Source organism: Sminthopsis crassicaudata, chromosome 4, assembly GCF_048593235.1.
Source record: "Sminthopsis crassicaudata isolate SCR6 chromosome 4, ASM4859323v1, whole genome shotgun sequence".
Lineage (NCBI taxonomy): Eukaryota > Metazoa > Chordata > Mammalia > Dasyuromorphia > Dasyuridae > Sminthopsis > Sminthopsis crassicaudata.
Genome location: NC_133620.1, coordinates 434,551,697 through 434,569,233, shown reverse-complemented (window position 1 = coordinate 434,569,233; position 17,537 = coordinate 434,551,697). Strand labels below are relative to the sequence as shown.

General features: G+C 43.8%; 1 protein-coding gene across 2 annotated transcripts in view; it reads right to left on the bottom strand.

Moving 5' to 3' along the window:
• Positions 1 to 1,896: 1,896 nt before the first annotated feature.
• VANGL1 (VANGL planar cell polarity protein 1) overlaps positions 1,897 to 17,537 on the bottom strand; it is a 57,137-nt gene continuing 41,496 nt past the window's right edge. The window contains exons 5-9 of one of the 2 annotated variants that reach the window (XM_074263157.1): positions 11,724 to 11,857; positions 10,663 to 10,701; positions 10,176 to 10,308; positions 5,491 to 5,725; positions 2,887 to 3,195 (exon numbers count right to left, since the gene is read on the bottom strand). In XM_074263157.1, coding sequence (XP_074119258.1) covers positions 2,935 to 3,195; positions 5,491 to 5,725; positions 10,176 to 10,308; positions 10,663 to 10,701; positions 11,724 to 11,857 — 802 coding nt within the window. In that variant the 3' untranslated portion in view covers positions 2,887 to 2,934. Of the gene's footprint in view, positions 3,196 to 5,490; positions 5,726 to 10,175; positions 10,309 to 10,662; positions 10,702 to 11,723; positions 11,858 to 17,537 lie in introns of both variants that reach the window. The other variant, XM_074263159.1, reaches the window with a different exon arrangement.

Sequence of the window (17,537 nt, the reverse complement as noted above, 5' to 3'; positions counted from 1 at the left end):
AAGAGAATTGGAAACACTCAATAGAGCTGGTACTTAAGAAATATGCCGTATCTTTTAACCTGTATATGAAAGACACATTTGATTTTAAGTTCTCCCTTAACAAATCACCAGGGAGGAAAAATCAGACAGCATAGCCTTTATAAAGTCTGTGAGCAGTTTGTGAGTGTGTACTTTGTAAACTTGAGTGTTACAGTTAGTGGGTACAGCAGAAATAAGGTAAAATGGCATTTAAAGGCAATCTGAAGCCTCTTTTAGCTGAACTACACAGGTCCTTAATCTTTGAGATTTATATGTATGTATTATACATGTATATATAATATATACATATATGTATATTTCCCAGTAGCGTCTTTTTTTACCTTTAATTTGTCATAGGACCTGTCAGAAGGATACAATGAGAGAATTCTTAACAGCTCTATTGTTTCAGCAAGTTGCTTTAGAGTACCATATGCCAACGGGTTTTATCACATCTATTTTCTAAATCCTAAGAGATACAAATATAGTATCAAATATAGTGCAAAAGGACTTTTTATCAGAGCTATGAGAAACTCAATCCAAGTTAGCCCTAAAAACCCAAGTTTTAATTTTTAAAAAGTGATTCTTTAGAAAACCAAATGATTTCCTATATATGGTCTGAGTTCAAGGGGAAATTGAGTTTCTCAGTTTTAGTCAATAGTGCTGGGAATGCACAAATGATAGTCAAAGCTTTTAAAGAGAATGAAAATAAATTCCCCTGTCACTGTCCTAAGGCTGGAGAAATTCAAAGAAGAAACTGCACTAATAGTGGGCAGAAAGAAAGCCCAATTTAGCTCCTTCCAGGTTAGCTATGAAAAGGCTGATTAATATCACAAAGGGATTCTTTTTAAGGACTAGAACTTTTGTCTTGCTAGCATCCCCTTAAAAGGCATGGGATTCTATGGCCCTTTAAAAGCAAACATGTTTATTATCCAGCAGCTGCCCATCTCTCCTGCACTTGACTAAGATCCCATTCCCACACTACAAAATATATTTCCTGAGAAGGTGACTGAGCATTTTAAGCAACTTCCAGTTTTGAGGGCAAAATCTCAAAGGAAAGTAGGATCACATTATGTATCTCCAACAAAAGCCAGATGGGCGATGTCTTAGGAATTGAATAGTAAATTTTGACACTGAATAAAGTCAAACATTATCCATTTCACTGCAGAATTAGAACACTGCCAACCCAAGAATGTAGTCTGATAGTAACAGGTATCATGATAACCTCCAAATTTTTTAACGATTCATAAAATACCAAACAATCATAAAAACATACAAAACTGTTCTTAAAATTAATGCACACTGGATGCTGAAATCATTTTAGACAATGTAACAGACGACCTCAAAGACCTGGAAAACAATACTGAATGCTTTAAAATAAAATTGCAAATGTCTGTGGTGGGAACATAAAAGCTGGAGGCAAAAGATGCTCCTGCTTCAAGATGGCCCTGTCTGAGACACAGACAGAACTTTGCACCCCCAGCAGTGCTTGACAGGTTCTGGTTTCTTTCAGCACCAAAGCTGATGATCAGCTATAAGACAGCTCCTCTAGACAAAAGGAGCCCCCTGAAAGCAAGCTACATGTAAGCAAACTAATTCTGGTTCACCTAACTGCTCTCTCTCCTACCTGCTCCCACTCCATCCCACCACAGAAATAACTTAAAAGACCACAGGAGGTACCAAAGTATCTTCCTTTCTTCCTTGTAGTGATTGGAGGCAAAAAGCCACACAGTGAAGATGGTCAGAAAATAAAGCGGAATTGGATGTAATTAGCTGCCATTACAGTGGATATGGTTTGATCTTTGTTAGTGGGGCAACCTTGGAGGAAGGTTTGTATATTTATATTCTCATTCTCTAATTCTCTTTTCTTTTTCCCCCCTCTTTCTTTTTTTTTTCTCTCCCTCTCTCCACCCCAACCTGGATGACACTCAGTCATAACCTTCCCATCTTAAAACCACAGCTAGTAGTTTATGTCACTAGGACACAGTAGGTGCTTTATAATCTCTTGTTGAATCAGAATGGAATTCTCCCCTGGTGATGGCTTATCTCAGAGGTGAGTAAAGATGCAGGATGAAGGGAGATTTATGTGAACATCTAAGTAGCTATTATGAATGAGTGCACGTGAAGAGGGGTCCCAGAGGCTGGGGTTTTACCCTACTTAATCCTCCCAGCTCTAAGGAGAAAAGCCAATAACCACCACCACAGACCAAAGGGTGCTCCCAGGAGAGATGGAAGCAGGGTTAAAGTAAGACAAATAGAGCAAAGTAGTTATCTTTGGGGAGTAAGGAATGGGAGTGAGGAAAGAGCCACAATCCGATAGTGCACTTATTCATTGTGACTTCTCTGAAGGACCAGAAGGCAGCAAAGAAGAAAAAAGGAAAGGCATTTTCTGTAATGGCCTATGGCCTACCACGGGGAAGCGGGCCAGGCAGACCAAGCTGGGCCACTCAGGATCCCTTTGTTCCAAGGGTGAACTCTACACCTACCCTGTGGGGATACGCAGGAGGGTTACTTCGAAGATGGGCATTTCTGTAGGAACCTGTGGGGACATGAAGGAGACCCAGGGGACGGAGTGGAGGATGGGGGAGGCGGGATTTAATGACACTGAGACAGAGGACCAGCTGTTATAAGGCAAGGTTCCCATGAACACGCCAACTTCAATTTGGTTTACAGCTATCTATAAGACTGTGGCAAAAAAAAAGTGAGAAGGCTTTTGTAGGACGGTCAGCCACCGGAGCCATGTCTCTTGTTGTCTTTCTTCAGGACAAGCGTCCCCTAACTTCTTCCAAATAAAGTGCAGATGGTCAAAGAATACTGGTCTGTCATCTGCCAGTTTCAGTCAGCATCAGAGAAACCAAAACCAGAGAAAAATCCCACAATATAATATATATATTTTTTAAAGCAACAAATATAAAACCTTTAAACTGATGTCTCAGATTGTAAGCGAAGAACAAATTTATGAGATTTGGGGTCTATGAACTCTTCTGAAAGCACGATGAATGGGATTTTCTTCACATTAATTACAAGGCTGAAGTCCAAGCACTTAAGTACAAACACAGCTCCATCCCTTAGTCCGTTCGTGACAGCTTCTTCACTAACAAGTGTCCACTGCTTAGAGAACCACCGATCCTTGTCATACTGCAGGGTTGGGCCGGCATTGAGGTAACGCTCTAGGAATGCCTGTAAAAAGAGGAAGAGCTCATCAAGGAAAGAGAAAATCTCACCATCAAACTGTTGTCTGGTTCTGTCTTTTTCAGTTGGGCTGCCATTTTTATCCCCAGGGACACCTTTTTCCCCCTAGTCAAATAAAACCTTTCAATTAGAATACATTCATATCGCCTTGTTTTCCTACCAATTCACTGGAACATAGTGGGAGGGGAAGGGACTACCCCAGAGCCATCGACTGTAAATTTCTTCATTCCTCTTTTGCGTGTGCGTGTGTGTGTGTGAGAGTGAGTACATCTTTACACAGTTGGTGCTTAGGTTTATGGAATGGAAAAGAGATGTTGGAGAAAGAAAAACCCTTAACAGGAAAGGAAGGATGAAATATCACAGAGGATTTGGATTTATACCAATGAAAAGTCTACCAGAGAAATCATGAATCTATATAAATATTTATCCTGCATATAAATTCTTTCATATATACATACATACATATACATATATATATATATATACACACACACACAGATATATATATATATGTATATATATATTTGTGTCTATTGTTTCCTCCATTAGAATGTAAGTGCTTTGAGGGCAGGGACAGTCTTGGGTCTTTTTAGATCCCCAGGGTGCACACAGTAGTTGCTTAATAAAGGTTTACCGAGTGACTCATTGATTGACCTGCTAAGTTCACAGAAGCAACACCTACTAAGAGCAGCCTGTGACGGATGAAAACGTTCTTCATTCATCTGTCTGGTTTTAACTGGCAACTCTGCTGCCCTGAGTTTGTACTCTATAAGAGCCAGTTTGCAACCTACATTAGGGCCAGGGGAACGGGCCATCTTAGGACCTGAGGCACAGAATGTGCTGCATTGCTCCATGAAGGTCTAAAACACACAGTGAGGACATGGCAGAAAGGAGTCTGGAAGTCAAAAAGGGAAAAACAATCACTGGGAAGCATGTTTGTAAGGACGCAGTTTTCAATGATCAAAACAAAGGACCAGCAAGGATGTGCTAACAGCAGTGATAGGAAACTTTGGAAGATGAAGTGGAAAGGAAATAAATAAGGAAGAACTTAATTTCTTTCCACATGAGGGAATCAGAGAAGAAAGTCCATCAGCCATCTTCACAGTGGGTGATTCCTGAGAGTAATAAGAGAAAATAAAGCGCTCGTCTCAGGCTTAGGTGCGCAGGTCAACAAAGCCGAGGTGTTCAGGACTATTAATTACAGAGACTGCTTGCCCCGAGCCTTCATGTTCATTTCTTTTATCAAAGAGTTATGTCTGGCATAGAAGAACAAATTCTGGCTCCAGTACTTAACGTCCTGGGTTCAAATCCTGCCTGTGACTGACAAAGACATACCCAGCGTGCCTTCCTCACTAACCACACAGGCAAACAAGGGACTCGTTTTACTATAAAGGATGGGTGGGTAGATACAATATCTTACCACACGTGAAAACCAAATTTAAAAGATATCATTTATTGTGGTTTCAATAATGTTATTTATCTTTTCATGTTTTCCTCCTTTCTTTTTTGAGACTGAATCCGTTCTATTTTGCTGAGGGTGAGAGCCCGGGGGCCACTCCCAGAGCTATTCCTCTGCTAATTGGCTGTGCTGGCTCACTCCTCCTTAGGCAGCTTACACCCTGATTCTGCCCCCTCCCAGGGCTTACGATATTTTTGTTATTTTTCAACCATGTCTGACTCTCTGATCTGAAGAACGGTTTTCTTGGCAAAGACGCCGGAGTGATTTTCCACTTCCTTCTCCAGCTCATTTGACAAATAAGGAAACTAAGGCAAATGGGGTTAAGTGACTTGCCCAGAGTCACACAGGAAGACGAACCCTCCTGATCCAGGCTCCGCACTCTATCTACTTGCCAGCTAGCTGCCTGCTCACGTCAGTGCCAGTGATTACGGACACCCCATCAGTCTTAGCCTTATTCACCTCAGAACCAGCAAGCTCGAGAAAGCCATGGATCTCACATGCCCCAGGAGCAAAGTGACAAGTGTGCGAGTGATCACACCCAGCAAAAACCTTTTTTTAACTTACTTTTTCTTAGAGTTTTGATGTCCTAACCATCCCTACCCTTTCAGAGAGGTGACAGACGTGCTGTGTGATTATTGTCTGCAGGCTGTTCTGAGCAGAATGCAAGCCCGCGGAGGACAGGGCCGGCCGGCCCCTTTTGGCTCTTTGCACCACTCAGCAGCCCTTAATAAAGACTGGCTAATCTCAGGTGAGAAACGAAACAGCCGCGCCAGCTGCTTCCACAGCCAAGGGCTGGGAGGGGGAAGGACCCGATGGCTGGCTACCTTGGGGGTCATGTTGTTGGTGATGCAGAAGGCCAGGTGCTGCAGGATGCTCTCCATGGTGTGATAGTGCTGCTGCCGCGTGGTACGCAAGTACTTCTGCAGGGCCCTGGCCATGGACGGGAAGATGGCCTGGGCTGCCTCTCGGGGGTCCATCACCTCGCCAGGGACCTTCTGCTGCTCCTCTGCCTGGAGCCGGCGGATGTGGACGAAGGCCTCCTCCACCGCGACCACCAGCCTGCAGAACACGGGAACCAGGACGTCACCTCAACCGGAACGTCTCTAATCCTTCCGCAGAGCCCAGCCTCCCTCCTCCCTTCCTTGTCCCCGCTGCCCCGACAGACACGAGCGTTAGCGTCTATCATTTGTCATTTCCATCACGGGCAGCAAGGTGGCACAGTGAATAAAACTGGAGTCTGGAAAAGCTTCGCTCAAATTTGGTCTCAGACACTAACTAACTGTGTGATCGTGGGAAAAATACTTCGTCTCTGACTACCTCAGGCTTCCTTGTCTGTGGAATGGGGATAATAACAGGACCCACCTCCCAGAAGGTTGTCTGAAACATGGTAAGTTCTATAGAAATGTTAGCTATCATTTTTACTTACAGTCTCTTTGGCAAACAGGTAGGTGGCGGTCCTGGATTTGGAATCATGAAGACCCGAGTTCAAATCCTCCCTTCAATACCTAATAGTTGTGGGCTGGCCCTAAGTTACTTACTGTTAAGTGCCTCAGTTTCCTCATCTGTAAAACGTGGATAATTGTAACTCCTACCTGGTGGAGTTGTCACGAGAGCAAGTGAGATAATATTTATAAAGTGCTTTACAAGCTTAAAAGCACTATTATTATTATCATTATTATTTACTTACAGAAGACAGCCTGAGAAGCAACAAGATGGTTGCTACCACGGGATATACATTAGCATTTAGGGTGGGTGTGGTCCTTAAAACTCATCTAGTCCAACTCCTTCAGTCATCAGATAAGAAAGCGGAGGTCCAAGACCCTGAATGACTGGCCACCAAACTGCATGACCCGAGAGACGGAGCCACCATCTAACTGCTTCAGGAAACCCTTCAGAGAACGAGAGCCTGGGGAAGTGACCGGGAGCAATTCCAACGAATCAACCCGGGATTGGAGGCTCTCCACGAGCAGGCACGGGCCCACCTCGTTTAGCTTTATTTACTACTCTCACTGCCTTCCTATGCGCTCGGCTCCAGCCAAGATCGACCGCTCGTTCTCCAGAACACACCTAACGCTTTCCTAGCTCAGGGTATCTTTGTAGACACTGCTTTTTAACGCCTGGCTGTCCTGGCGTGGTCTCACGCTCTTGGACTGACCACCACTCCCAGGACGCCCTCTCTGTCACATAACCCTCTGCTGACATATCCTCTCTCTGATATTTCCACACATCTGTGACTTCATTAATTCAACACAATTCAATCAACACATACTATATTTGATTTATTTATTTTTTATTTTTCCTGAGTTATATTTAAAACAAATTTTTTGTGGTTTGAAAATTTTTGAGTTCTTGATTCTCTCCTTATCCATACCCACAATTAAGAAACCATATGCGAAGTTATGCAAAACATTTCCATAAAAATCTCAACCAGCATATATTAAGCGCCTGCTTTGTACCAAGTACTAAGGATATAAAGGATGACTTCAGGGAAGCTAAATTCTACCAGGAGGGAAAAATAATTTGATTTCAATACAAAATATATCATTGGGGGTGGGAGCTAGAGAGGGATGCTAACAGGGATGAGGAAAACCTCCCAAAAGGAGGGAAAACAAGAAAAAAGTGAAGAGGGAGAGCGCGGATGGTGGGAGACAGAATGGTGACTCATTAAAAAAACACATATATGAGTGCTGACTAGTTTTCCAGGGTCTGAGAATCAGAACAACAAAGATCTGTCAGAAGTTAATTTGAGTTACAGGTCAGAGCTAGCTGTACTTAATAACATCTTTTATACTAGATACAATTGTGCACCTCAACAATATTAAATTGTAATTGGGAAATATTTAAGAAAATAAATAAAAATACAGAAAACATAGATGAGGTTAAGAAAAGTAAACAAGAGGGGGGAAAATTCCTCAGCTGTACAGGGAAGGGACCTCAGAGGTTACCCAGTACAAATCCTTCATTTTACATTTCACTGCCAGGAGTGAAGTTACCTAACCAAGGACAAGTAAAAGCGAAGAACGGGATTCAAACCCTGGTCCTCTGCTTACAGAGTTTGGGTTTTTCAGGCTGAACAATGGAGTCCTGGGAAATAAGCCAAGGATAGAGGTCTCCTTTTCTTACTTTCACCCCCCTCCCAACCTCCTCAAGGAAAAGCTGTCACATCAAACAATGGGACTTGGGAGCAGTAATGAGCCACTTCACAAATGCAATCAAGCTGGGCCAGAGGAAATAGAGACCCTGTCCACTCTCCAGGTGGCTGTGAGGTTGGAGGCTCCCCCTCTCTCAAGGTATTACCACCTGCAAGGAGCTTGTGTATCATGCTGGCTGGGAATGGTCTGAAAATGAAGGTCAGGAGGATGTTCAAGAAGAAATCGAACTGAAGTCCTAAAGAGAAGCTACAAAAGCTGGAGAGAAAGCAGAATTTAGTCTCTCAGCCTTCTCCCCTGCCCTTTTTTTTTTTTTGCTCTTTAGTCTTCCTTCCTCTTCCTTTTCTCTCTGGCTATCTGAACACTTCCCCTTCCAGAAATACCAAAAATATCGACAATTTTTCTCTAACCACTATCCATCAAAAACCTGTAGAGACATTTTTATTCCTCTATGCTGTTTTCTCCAAGTTACTTTCTCTAAAAGTTACAGCCTCCAACATTCTCATAACCCATATGTATTTAGACATGTATGTCACTTTTGACATTATGAGTGCGCTGTGTGAATATTAAAAATCCACTAATAGCTACTTCTTCCCCATCCACCAGTTATAATAGTAATCCAACGGTTTTCCGTATTTGTCCATGAAGAAAAATTTTCCTAAGGTCAACAGCATAGATTTTGTCTGTTTCTTATAAAACTTACTATAAATTTTGCTTTAAATACAACATTTTGTTCAAGAGCTAACATTTTCCCAAAGTCATTAGTGCATAACTTATTTATTGATAAACAAATCTCCTGGAAATTTTGCTTTGAATTTATTTCATATTGAATATAAATTTACTGTATATTTATTGATGGGTTAAAAATTTCTCAAAGTCACCAGTATATAGTTTATTTACTCGATAAACAAATTTATTGTAAATTTTAAAATTTATTTTGTTTACAAATTTACTGTATTTTTCTTTATCCGTGGACTAAAATTTCCACAATATCACCGTTTTAGAGTTTGTTTATTTGATGAGCAATTTTATTGTGAATTTCACTTGACTTCATAAATATACAACCTTTTTAAGGAAGAGTCCTCAGTGTGCAATTATAGGAGAGTGTTCTAAGTGGTATTAACATCAAAAACCCACAAGTTCATAAGGCTCTTAAAAACGTGTTATGTTCTGGAAGGAAGGGCACATAACCCCACTCGGAAATGGTAGAACGGTCAAAGTAAAGAAGGGAGAGATTCAGAGCTACATCCTCCTCCCTTGTTCTAACCCACCTAAAGAACGGGAGAGGTCGCTCATAGAAACACAGGATCCTAGAGTCTGAGACCAGGTCCCATCCCTACCTGAGCAAGAATTCCAAGGTGCGTACCAATGACACCCAGCCGCCTAAAGGTTTCTAACACGGGCAAACCTATTCCCTTCTGGGAGCCCATCCCCAGCCTAGGTGGCCAATGGTCAGGAAGCGTTTCCTCTATGAGACCTACGCCAAACTTCAATCTCCTGCTTTGGAGCTTTCTCTGCTGCTTCGGCCTAATAGGACCAAGTAGAACAAATCCAATCCCCCTTTCACATCAGAGCTTGGGAAGAAAAGCTACAGTCCTCTACTTTCTTCCTCAAGGTTTCCCCGTCCAAGCTAAACATCTCTTGTTCCCTTCAGCCAATCCGCCTACGGTATGAACTGGAGGCGTTTTACGCTCATCATCTTCCTCTGAATTCTCAGAATTTTTCAATGTCTTTCCTAGAACAGGGGTCCAGCATAAGAGGGATATAATGCAGTCCTCGAAAAAACGTGTGATGCTGGAGGAACCCAGTGGGATCCAGCGGAAAGAATGATAGGTCTAGAATGGGAGAGAGATGCGATTCAAATTCAGCTGGGATGCTTGCCATTTGCATGATCTCAGTAAGCCTCAGTACCGATCTATGTTAACATATGACTGTGAATATCGAAAATTCTCTCATAGTTAATTCTTCTCTGTCCACCACTTTCTGTGTTATTTTATAGCTTTTGATTTAATGGGTGGTTTTTTTATTTTGTTTTTGTTTTTTTTGCATGTCTTTGAGGGGTTGGTATATTTCCTAAAAGGGGAAGACTGGACAAGACTATTTCTCTTCCAGCTTCAAGTTTATGATCCTAGGAACATATTCTCCAAAACCTAGAAGATTCTGCATTCATAAAATACTACTGAAATCAGTTTATTTCAGGAAACAAAAGGTTAGTGTAAGAAGGAATAAGGGTTAACGATAACAACAGCAACAACAAGAACGATTTGCAGATATGTCTTATGCTTTTCAAAGCACCTGACACATATCATTACTTAATAAATGTTTCCTACACTGAACCGAGGGGGCGGAGAGTCACGTACCTGGCTCTCCGTTTCTTTACCCGACGTTCATGTTCTGCTTCTTCATAATATAGCTCGTTGTGGCTGGAGTCTCTGCGTCGAGCAGCAGCTGCTATCATAGCCCGAGACTGGCCTGTGGCATTGTTCCCTGGGCCTTCAAGGAAAAAGTGGTAGAAAAGCAACAGTTTTAATATCTTAAATCTCCTAAACACAGGGCACATTTCTCAATACCCTCCACCCTATAAGAAACCTACTGGCACAGTGCCACATAAATCCCAAAGGAATAATCCCAATTTAATGTCCTACAGAGTGGAGCGTTCCTAAATCTTTATTTAATATGCCCAGTTTAGGATAGGAAAGACATTCTTAATAAAACCCCAACTGGATCAGTGAAACGTGAAAAAGAATGGGATGAAGAATCCTAGACAATTAAAATGTTTGCAAAATAAAAAAGTAAAAAAAATAAATAAATAAAGACAAAGAAGAGTGCGCTAAAGATGTTACTTACCATCCGTTATATAAAGTTTCAGTTTGGCCATAAGGGCAGCTGGAACATCACATTTCAGCAACAAAACAATGAGAGAGCATGAGAGGGAGGGGGAGAACAAAGACAGACAGAGAAAAAAGAATGTCAAGAGACATGGAGACACCAACCACACGAAGGAAAATAAAAGTTATGCTGGAATGGTCATGGCAGCCACACCTTTTAGGAAATATACCAACACCTCAAAGACATGCAAAAATGGCACCTGTTAAGTCAAAAGATATGTAGCCCATGCATGAGCTGAACATCTGACCCCCTCCCTTTCTGTGTAGCAGAATATATTGAATCCTTCTTATTTATTACCTAATAGCAGATTTTTGATAAGTTCTACAGATTCTAAAAGGATAACTTCAAAATTCACGCTCTAGCTGAATCTATCATTGGACTAAGAAACTGAATGAGCATTTAAAAAATAAAAACAAAAAATGTTCTCGAATTTAACACTGCCCATTTGTCCTAAGTCTTGCTGAGAGTATTAACTTTTTCCGGTACATGCAAGAGTGGGAGGCTCTATCAGAGCCTATCTCTAGCCTTCTGCCAAGTCCTACAACTTCATCTCCCAGCACGGATGGATAAAGGCCTGCACTGCTACAAATATGATGAGAAAGAAGCATGATCTAGCGAGATATTTACTGACTTTCGTAGCTATTTGAAATTAAAGTATTTCTCCAAACTTTTAAAAGTAAAAGCCTTCCATGATAAGATATTCCCAGAAGAGAGGAAATATAAACCAGGGTTATTCTCTTATAATTCTTAAAATGTGTCCAATTTTAATTTTTTTAAAAATGTGTTAGACTCTCAGAGATTCTTTATGCAATACATGTAAAATGTTAACCAATACTTTTTTTAAAATAAATGTTTGCCTACACTTAAACTCATCTGAAATAAGAACGTCATAGAAGACAGACACCAAAGGATGGAGGAACCAAATTAATTCTAAATTTTAACTCAACAGTTTCTCCCCCCATCCCCTCCCCCCTCGACCCCCGTGCATCCAACCTCAGAAGCCACTTCCAGACACATACCATCTACATTGTAGACTTTCAGGCCCGCCATGTGCTTAGCCGCTCGGGACTTGGAGGCTGTTAAGAGGGTTGGGTTATAGATGGTGAAATCTTTGTAGTAATTTTCCAGAACTACCAACGCTGCTCGCTGTATGCTGAGAAGAGAGAAGAAAGTGAATTCAAATCTTTGTCATAATCAAGCATCCTCGGCCACAAAGCCCCCATCTATTGGAAGACCTTAAAGTTGGTGGCCACCATCCGGCCAGCCAGGGGGACACAGACAACCTTCATTCAATTCAATTTAATCAGCACTCATTTGGTGTACGTGAGGTGCTATGGATACAAATAGGGCTAAGATAGTCCTTGTCCTTCAGGAGTCACAGTCGTGGAGAAAAGGATAAGGGACTTGGCGGTGAATACTTTCCCGGGGCCAGTTCTGGGATCTTAGAGCTCATCTGGCCCAGCTCATTTGGTTTTTCTTATTCAGCAGGTCTGAGTTTCGTCCAGCTCTTTGTGAGCTCATTTGGCATTTTCTTGACAGATTCATTGGAGGGCTCTGCTGTTTCCTTCTCCAGCTCATTGTGCAGAGGAGGAAATGGAGGCAACGAAGTGAGTGACTTGTCCGGGGTTACAGTGAGGTCCCATTTGAACTCAGTTAGAGACATCTTTCTGACCCGGCCTGGCACTCTATCCACTGAGCCACCCGGCTGCCTCCCCGTACCCCCTTCGTCCTCCCCCAGACAGTAAATCCACAGAAGAAAACCAAAGTGATTTGGCCACGGTTACGGAGGAAGCTAAATACACAGCAAGGACCCAACAGAGCTCCCAACTTTGGATGCACTTTCCACCGAGCTTCCCAGAAGTGCTGTGGGAAGGCTGCTCCTTGCAGGATGGTCAGGGAGTCCCTGCCTGCAGGACAAGCACCAGAGGCTGCACGAGACCTGCCCTCCCCCCAAGCACCCAGAGCTTCCTTCCTCCTAAAGCCTTTCCTTTTTCATTAGAGGAAGGAAAACTCCAAGCAAAAGCAGATGTTTGCAATGTCCTTCCTAGAGTCTTCACGTTGGGCCTTGTTGCAATTCCAGTGGACCATGGAAGAGAAGTCCATGCCCGCCTTCCAGAGAAGTAGAGGAGAGAGCCCTGAATGGGCCCCCAATAAGGAGAATCACAACTCAGTACAGGAAAAGTAACGGGGGCAGTGATTTCTCTCCTGTATCAAGGTACCGTGAAGACCTAACCTTTCTCTGGCACAAGTAAATTGTCAGCAGATTTACTTCCTTTGATCCACTCAACAACCTCACCGGGTAGGCCTTTTTAGTATCTCCGTTTTACTGATAAGGAAATGGCAAACCACTCCAGGATCTCTGCTGAGAACACCCCAAATGCGGCCATAGTCAGACAAGACAGAACAACAACAGATCTCCAGATTTCTCCTTGATGGTTCTTGAAGTTTTTGCTAACCGTAGCCGATTCCTCCCATCCTCAAAATAACCTTTCCTTACGTCTGCCATCCCTCAAGTGTCATCCTCTACTTCTCCCCTTTATCCCTTTATTTTTGCAGCTCTATATTCATTTTCTGTGTTTGTAGGGGCAATCTGGAGAGTCTGGAAGTTTCCAACCTTCTCCACCATCTCCACAGATGTCCCTATTGTAAACTTCTAGACAGAGCTGTCTGCACGCACCCGCTCATCAGCCATTCGTCTCTTGTAATCTAGTTTCCAGCTCCGTTATTCCACCGAAAGAAACTGCCTTTCTCAAGATCCTGATGGCACCTCTAGGGGAAATTCTGCGACACTTTCTTATTCATTTGTAGGACTTCCTAGCGACCATCCTCTCCTCCGGGATTCTCTCTTCTTTGGTTTCTATGAAACTGACCCTCCTCTCACCTGTCTGATAACTTCCTCTTGGTTTGGTTAACTCATTTCCCCATTTCTGAAGTGTAGGTGTTCCCGTAAGCGTCCTTTTATCTCCTTTCCTCAAAAGTCCCACCCTCGGCACTCTTATCTACTCCAATTATTCTCTAGGTGAAAATATTTTCTAAACACACACAGACACACACACACACACACACACACACACAGGTCCTTTTATCTCCTTTCCTCAAAAGTCCCACCCTCGGCACTCTTATCTACTCCAATTATTCTCTAGGTGAAAATATTTTCTAAACACACACAGACACACACACACACACACACACACACACACACACACAGGTCATATTCCCTCTACGACACACTTACAACATAAAGACAGTCTTTTCCCAACCCCCGCTTTATAGCTTCCTCAGCATGTAAACATAGGACTTAGAGAAGGCATTTAGAATACCTATATATAAATCAACACACAAGGAAAGAACAAAAAATAGATATAAATACAGATTCAGAAAATTATATAGTATGTGGAACGACAGCAAAAGTTTTCTAATTTCTGAGACGGGTCCTGAAAAAACTAAGATTCTAGCAATAGTATGTGTACTAGTCTAGTACCATACAGGACCTATCTGCCTGGGCAAAAATAAATAAATAAATAAACCTTACATATAACATGGAAGAAATGATCTGCAGGTTGGGGAAGGAGAAAAATTAATGAATCAGGCAATGAAAAAGAATGTAATAATTGCTAAAAATATAACTAAAGTCCTTGACCTCAAGGAGCTTACATTTTTTTAATTGAAAACAAAGTCACTTTATTATAAAATTTTTGACAGTATAGATGCATGAGTAATTTTTTTTATAACATTATCCCTTGTATTCGTTTTTCCAGATTATCTACTCCCTCCCCTAGATGACAGGCAATCCCATACATTTTACATGTGTTACAGTATAACCTAGATACAATGTATGTGTGTAAATCCAATTTTCTTGTTGCACGTTAAGTATTGGATTCCGAAGGTATAAGTAACCTGGGTAGATAGACAGTAGTGCTAACAATTTACATTCACTTCCCAGTGTTCCTTCTCTGGGTGTAGTTGTTTCTGTCCATCATTGATCAACTGGAAGTGAGTTGGATCTTCTTTATGTTGAAGATTTCCACTTCCATCAGAATACCTCTTAATACAGCATTGAAGTGTACAGTGATCTTCTGGTTCTGCTCATTTCACTCAGCATCAGTTGATTTAAGTCTCTCCAAGCCTCTCTGTATTCCTCCTGCTGGTCATTTCTTACAGAACAATAATATTCCATAACCTTCATATACCACAATTTACCCAACCATTCAAGGAGCTTACGACAACACATAAAAAATCAAGTCTGAGTTGAAAAGGAGTCAGGGGAGGCACAGTCAGGGCAGCCGGTAAGAAAGCCTGGCTCTGGACAAGCGCAGGTGAAAGCTCATCTGTGAAAGTCAAGGATTCCAGGAACAGAGTAGGAAACGGGCAGAGCACAGGGAGTGGGAGCAGTTCAGTATAATACAGCAAGCATTAGTAAGTTATCTGCAAGGGCACGCGGGTGGCAGAGTGGGGAGAGAACCGGGACTGGAGTCAGAAGCTCAAAGCTAACCTCGCTAACTGGGAGGCTCTGGCCAAGTCACTTACCCCTGCCTGCCTCCGTTTCCTCATCTGTAAGATGAGCTGGAGAAGGAAATGGCCCACCCCTCTGGGGTCCACGGAGAGATGCCCACAACTGAAAAAACTCAACATTACATACTAAGCACTGGGAGTGGAGAGAAAAACAGCCCCTGCCTCTAAGGAGTTCTGGCCTAGTGGGTCTGCGGCCTACGGCCTCAGCGGCAGAACTGTCCATTCCCGAGATCCACTCTACACTGGAGGTATAAGTTGCAAAACCAAAAGGGACTTGGGGGAATGTGACAAATGGTGACAGAGGTCGCACGTGACTCTACATGTAAAGAGTCATCCCAGCGCAGCTGTGATCGGACGAGGTAATTTGAAGTTTGCCACCTTGTAAGCACTTATTAAGTGTTTCCTCCTGTGTCTCCCGAATAAGACTCAGGATCATTTTGTGCGACTTAAGCCTGAGGGGCTTAGTCTCCTTCTGGTTCTGAAGCCAGCCGGGAAGAGATGAGGCGGGGGCACCACAGCCCAGACTCCTGTTTAAAGGAGAGGAGAGGGGCCGGGCTTCAGGCGAGTAAAAAGGAAAAGGCCGACGCTGAAGCTGGGCCAGACCCGGACAAGCAAAGGCAGAGGCAGACGGGAGGACACTTAGCACCTCGGAGTTTCAGAGCTGCCAGTCCAACGCCGTTTGAATTGATAAAATGGTTCCTCCCTGACAAGGGCCTCTCTATACAGTCTGAAACTGGAAGCTTCTCTGCGTCTTCTCCAAAAAAGCGTTTGCTCTTGTAAGGGTTTACTTGGCGTTGCTAAAAGGCTGGGACTCGAGACTCATCTGGCTCATTACCAACAATTGTCACTCGATCACAGATTGGAGAAAAAAGGAATCTTAGAAACCACCAAGAGAACCCCCTCATGTTACAGAGGATTAGTCCGAGGCCTAGAAAAACCAAGTAACTGGCCCAGGGTCACAGGAATAATAATGGGGTGAGATCAGAATGCGGCACCTCTGCCAGCGCCCATGGTCGGGCTGGGTGTGGGAACAGATCAGTTCTCCCTGGGGGCTTTTAGTGTCCCCTCATAAAATGAGAAAACACCTGTGAAATATTAAAAACAGAGTCTCTAATGTCTCTTCCAGCTGACGAGGACCAAAATGTACACGTGTCCCAGGGGCTGAGCTCGGAAAGCTCCACCCTGACTGGCACAAAGTTCCAATGAAAATCTGGGGTGACGGTAGACCTGAGTCTGCACACGCCCCATTTCTTCCCTTCCGGTCACACTCACCGGAACCTGAGAGTCTCCTTACGAGACGGTCTAATTCATTTTTCTATCACTTAAGAAATTATTCCTTAAAGTGGACAGAAGCTTAAAGGTCCCCTGTGTGCCCTCTGGCCACGCAGACCCCATAGTCTCCCTTCTAAATGCAGCCTTTCACTCCGGAGAGTTAAGGGGCCGCCTTCTCACTCAGCAGGCGGCCCCCCAGGAGGGGTCGGTGCAAGGAGTGTTTTCCTATTGGATTCCTCACCTCCTCCCGGCCTTCTCAGAGCCGGTGCTGGCCCGGGGAGGACCTCCACCTTGTCCGTGGAGCACTGGGAGAGCCCCCGAGAACAGGGACCAGCGTGAGAGTGTGGCTTTTGTAAGCACTCCCCCTCGGGTGGGGGGCAGGGGGAGCAGCCGGCCACCACGGCCCGGTCCGGAAGGAGCCGCCAAAGCTGTGGACGTCTTCGTGCTGGCTTTGTCGGTGGCAGGGAGGGGGGAGGGGAAGGAAGGGCAGGTGAGGGCAGATGCACCAGGGGGGTGACAGGAGTGGGACCACCAGCCGCTCCCCAGCCACAAATCACGGCTCTTCGGAGAAGCGGGTACAAATCCCAGTTAACACCTCCTGCCTTTTAATTAAGTGTCAGGCCCAAAGCACCGTGTTTGGGATGACAGCTTATTCGGGCCTGAGATAACAGGGAGAGTAATGACTGCTCTGGAACTTGAAGAGAAGTAAATAAGGATGGACGGCAGCGGAAGGAGCCCTTCTTTCCCATCGAGAGCGAGTCAGTTTTTAAAAGTAAACCGGGACTTTGTGCTCATGGACTCTGGAAGCCAAGAGGGCACAAAACCCGGGAAGGGGGAAAGTTTGCAGCGAAATTCCGGCCTAAGAAGCAGACAAAGATCAGACACCTGCCTCCTTTCCTGCTCACCCTTGCCCTAGAAGCACCTGCTTGCCGGAGGGCAGCCCCCCCAGCTCCATTAGGTGAACGTGGGAAGCCTCGGGGAGCCCCCGGGAGCTGTACTAGAGGGTCTCCGCGGTGCTGGGGGGCGCCTGTGCATAAATTGGGAAGCGA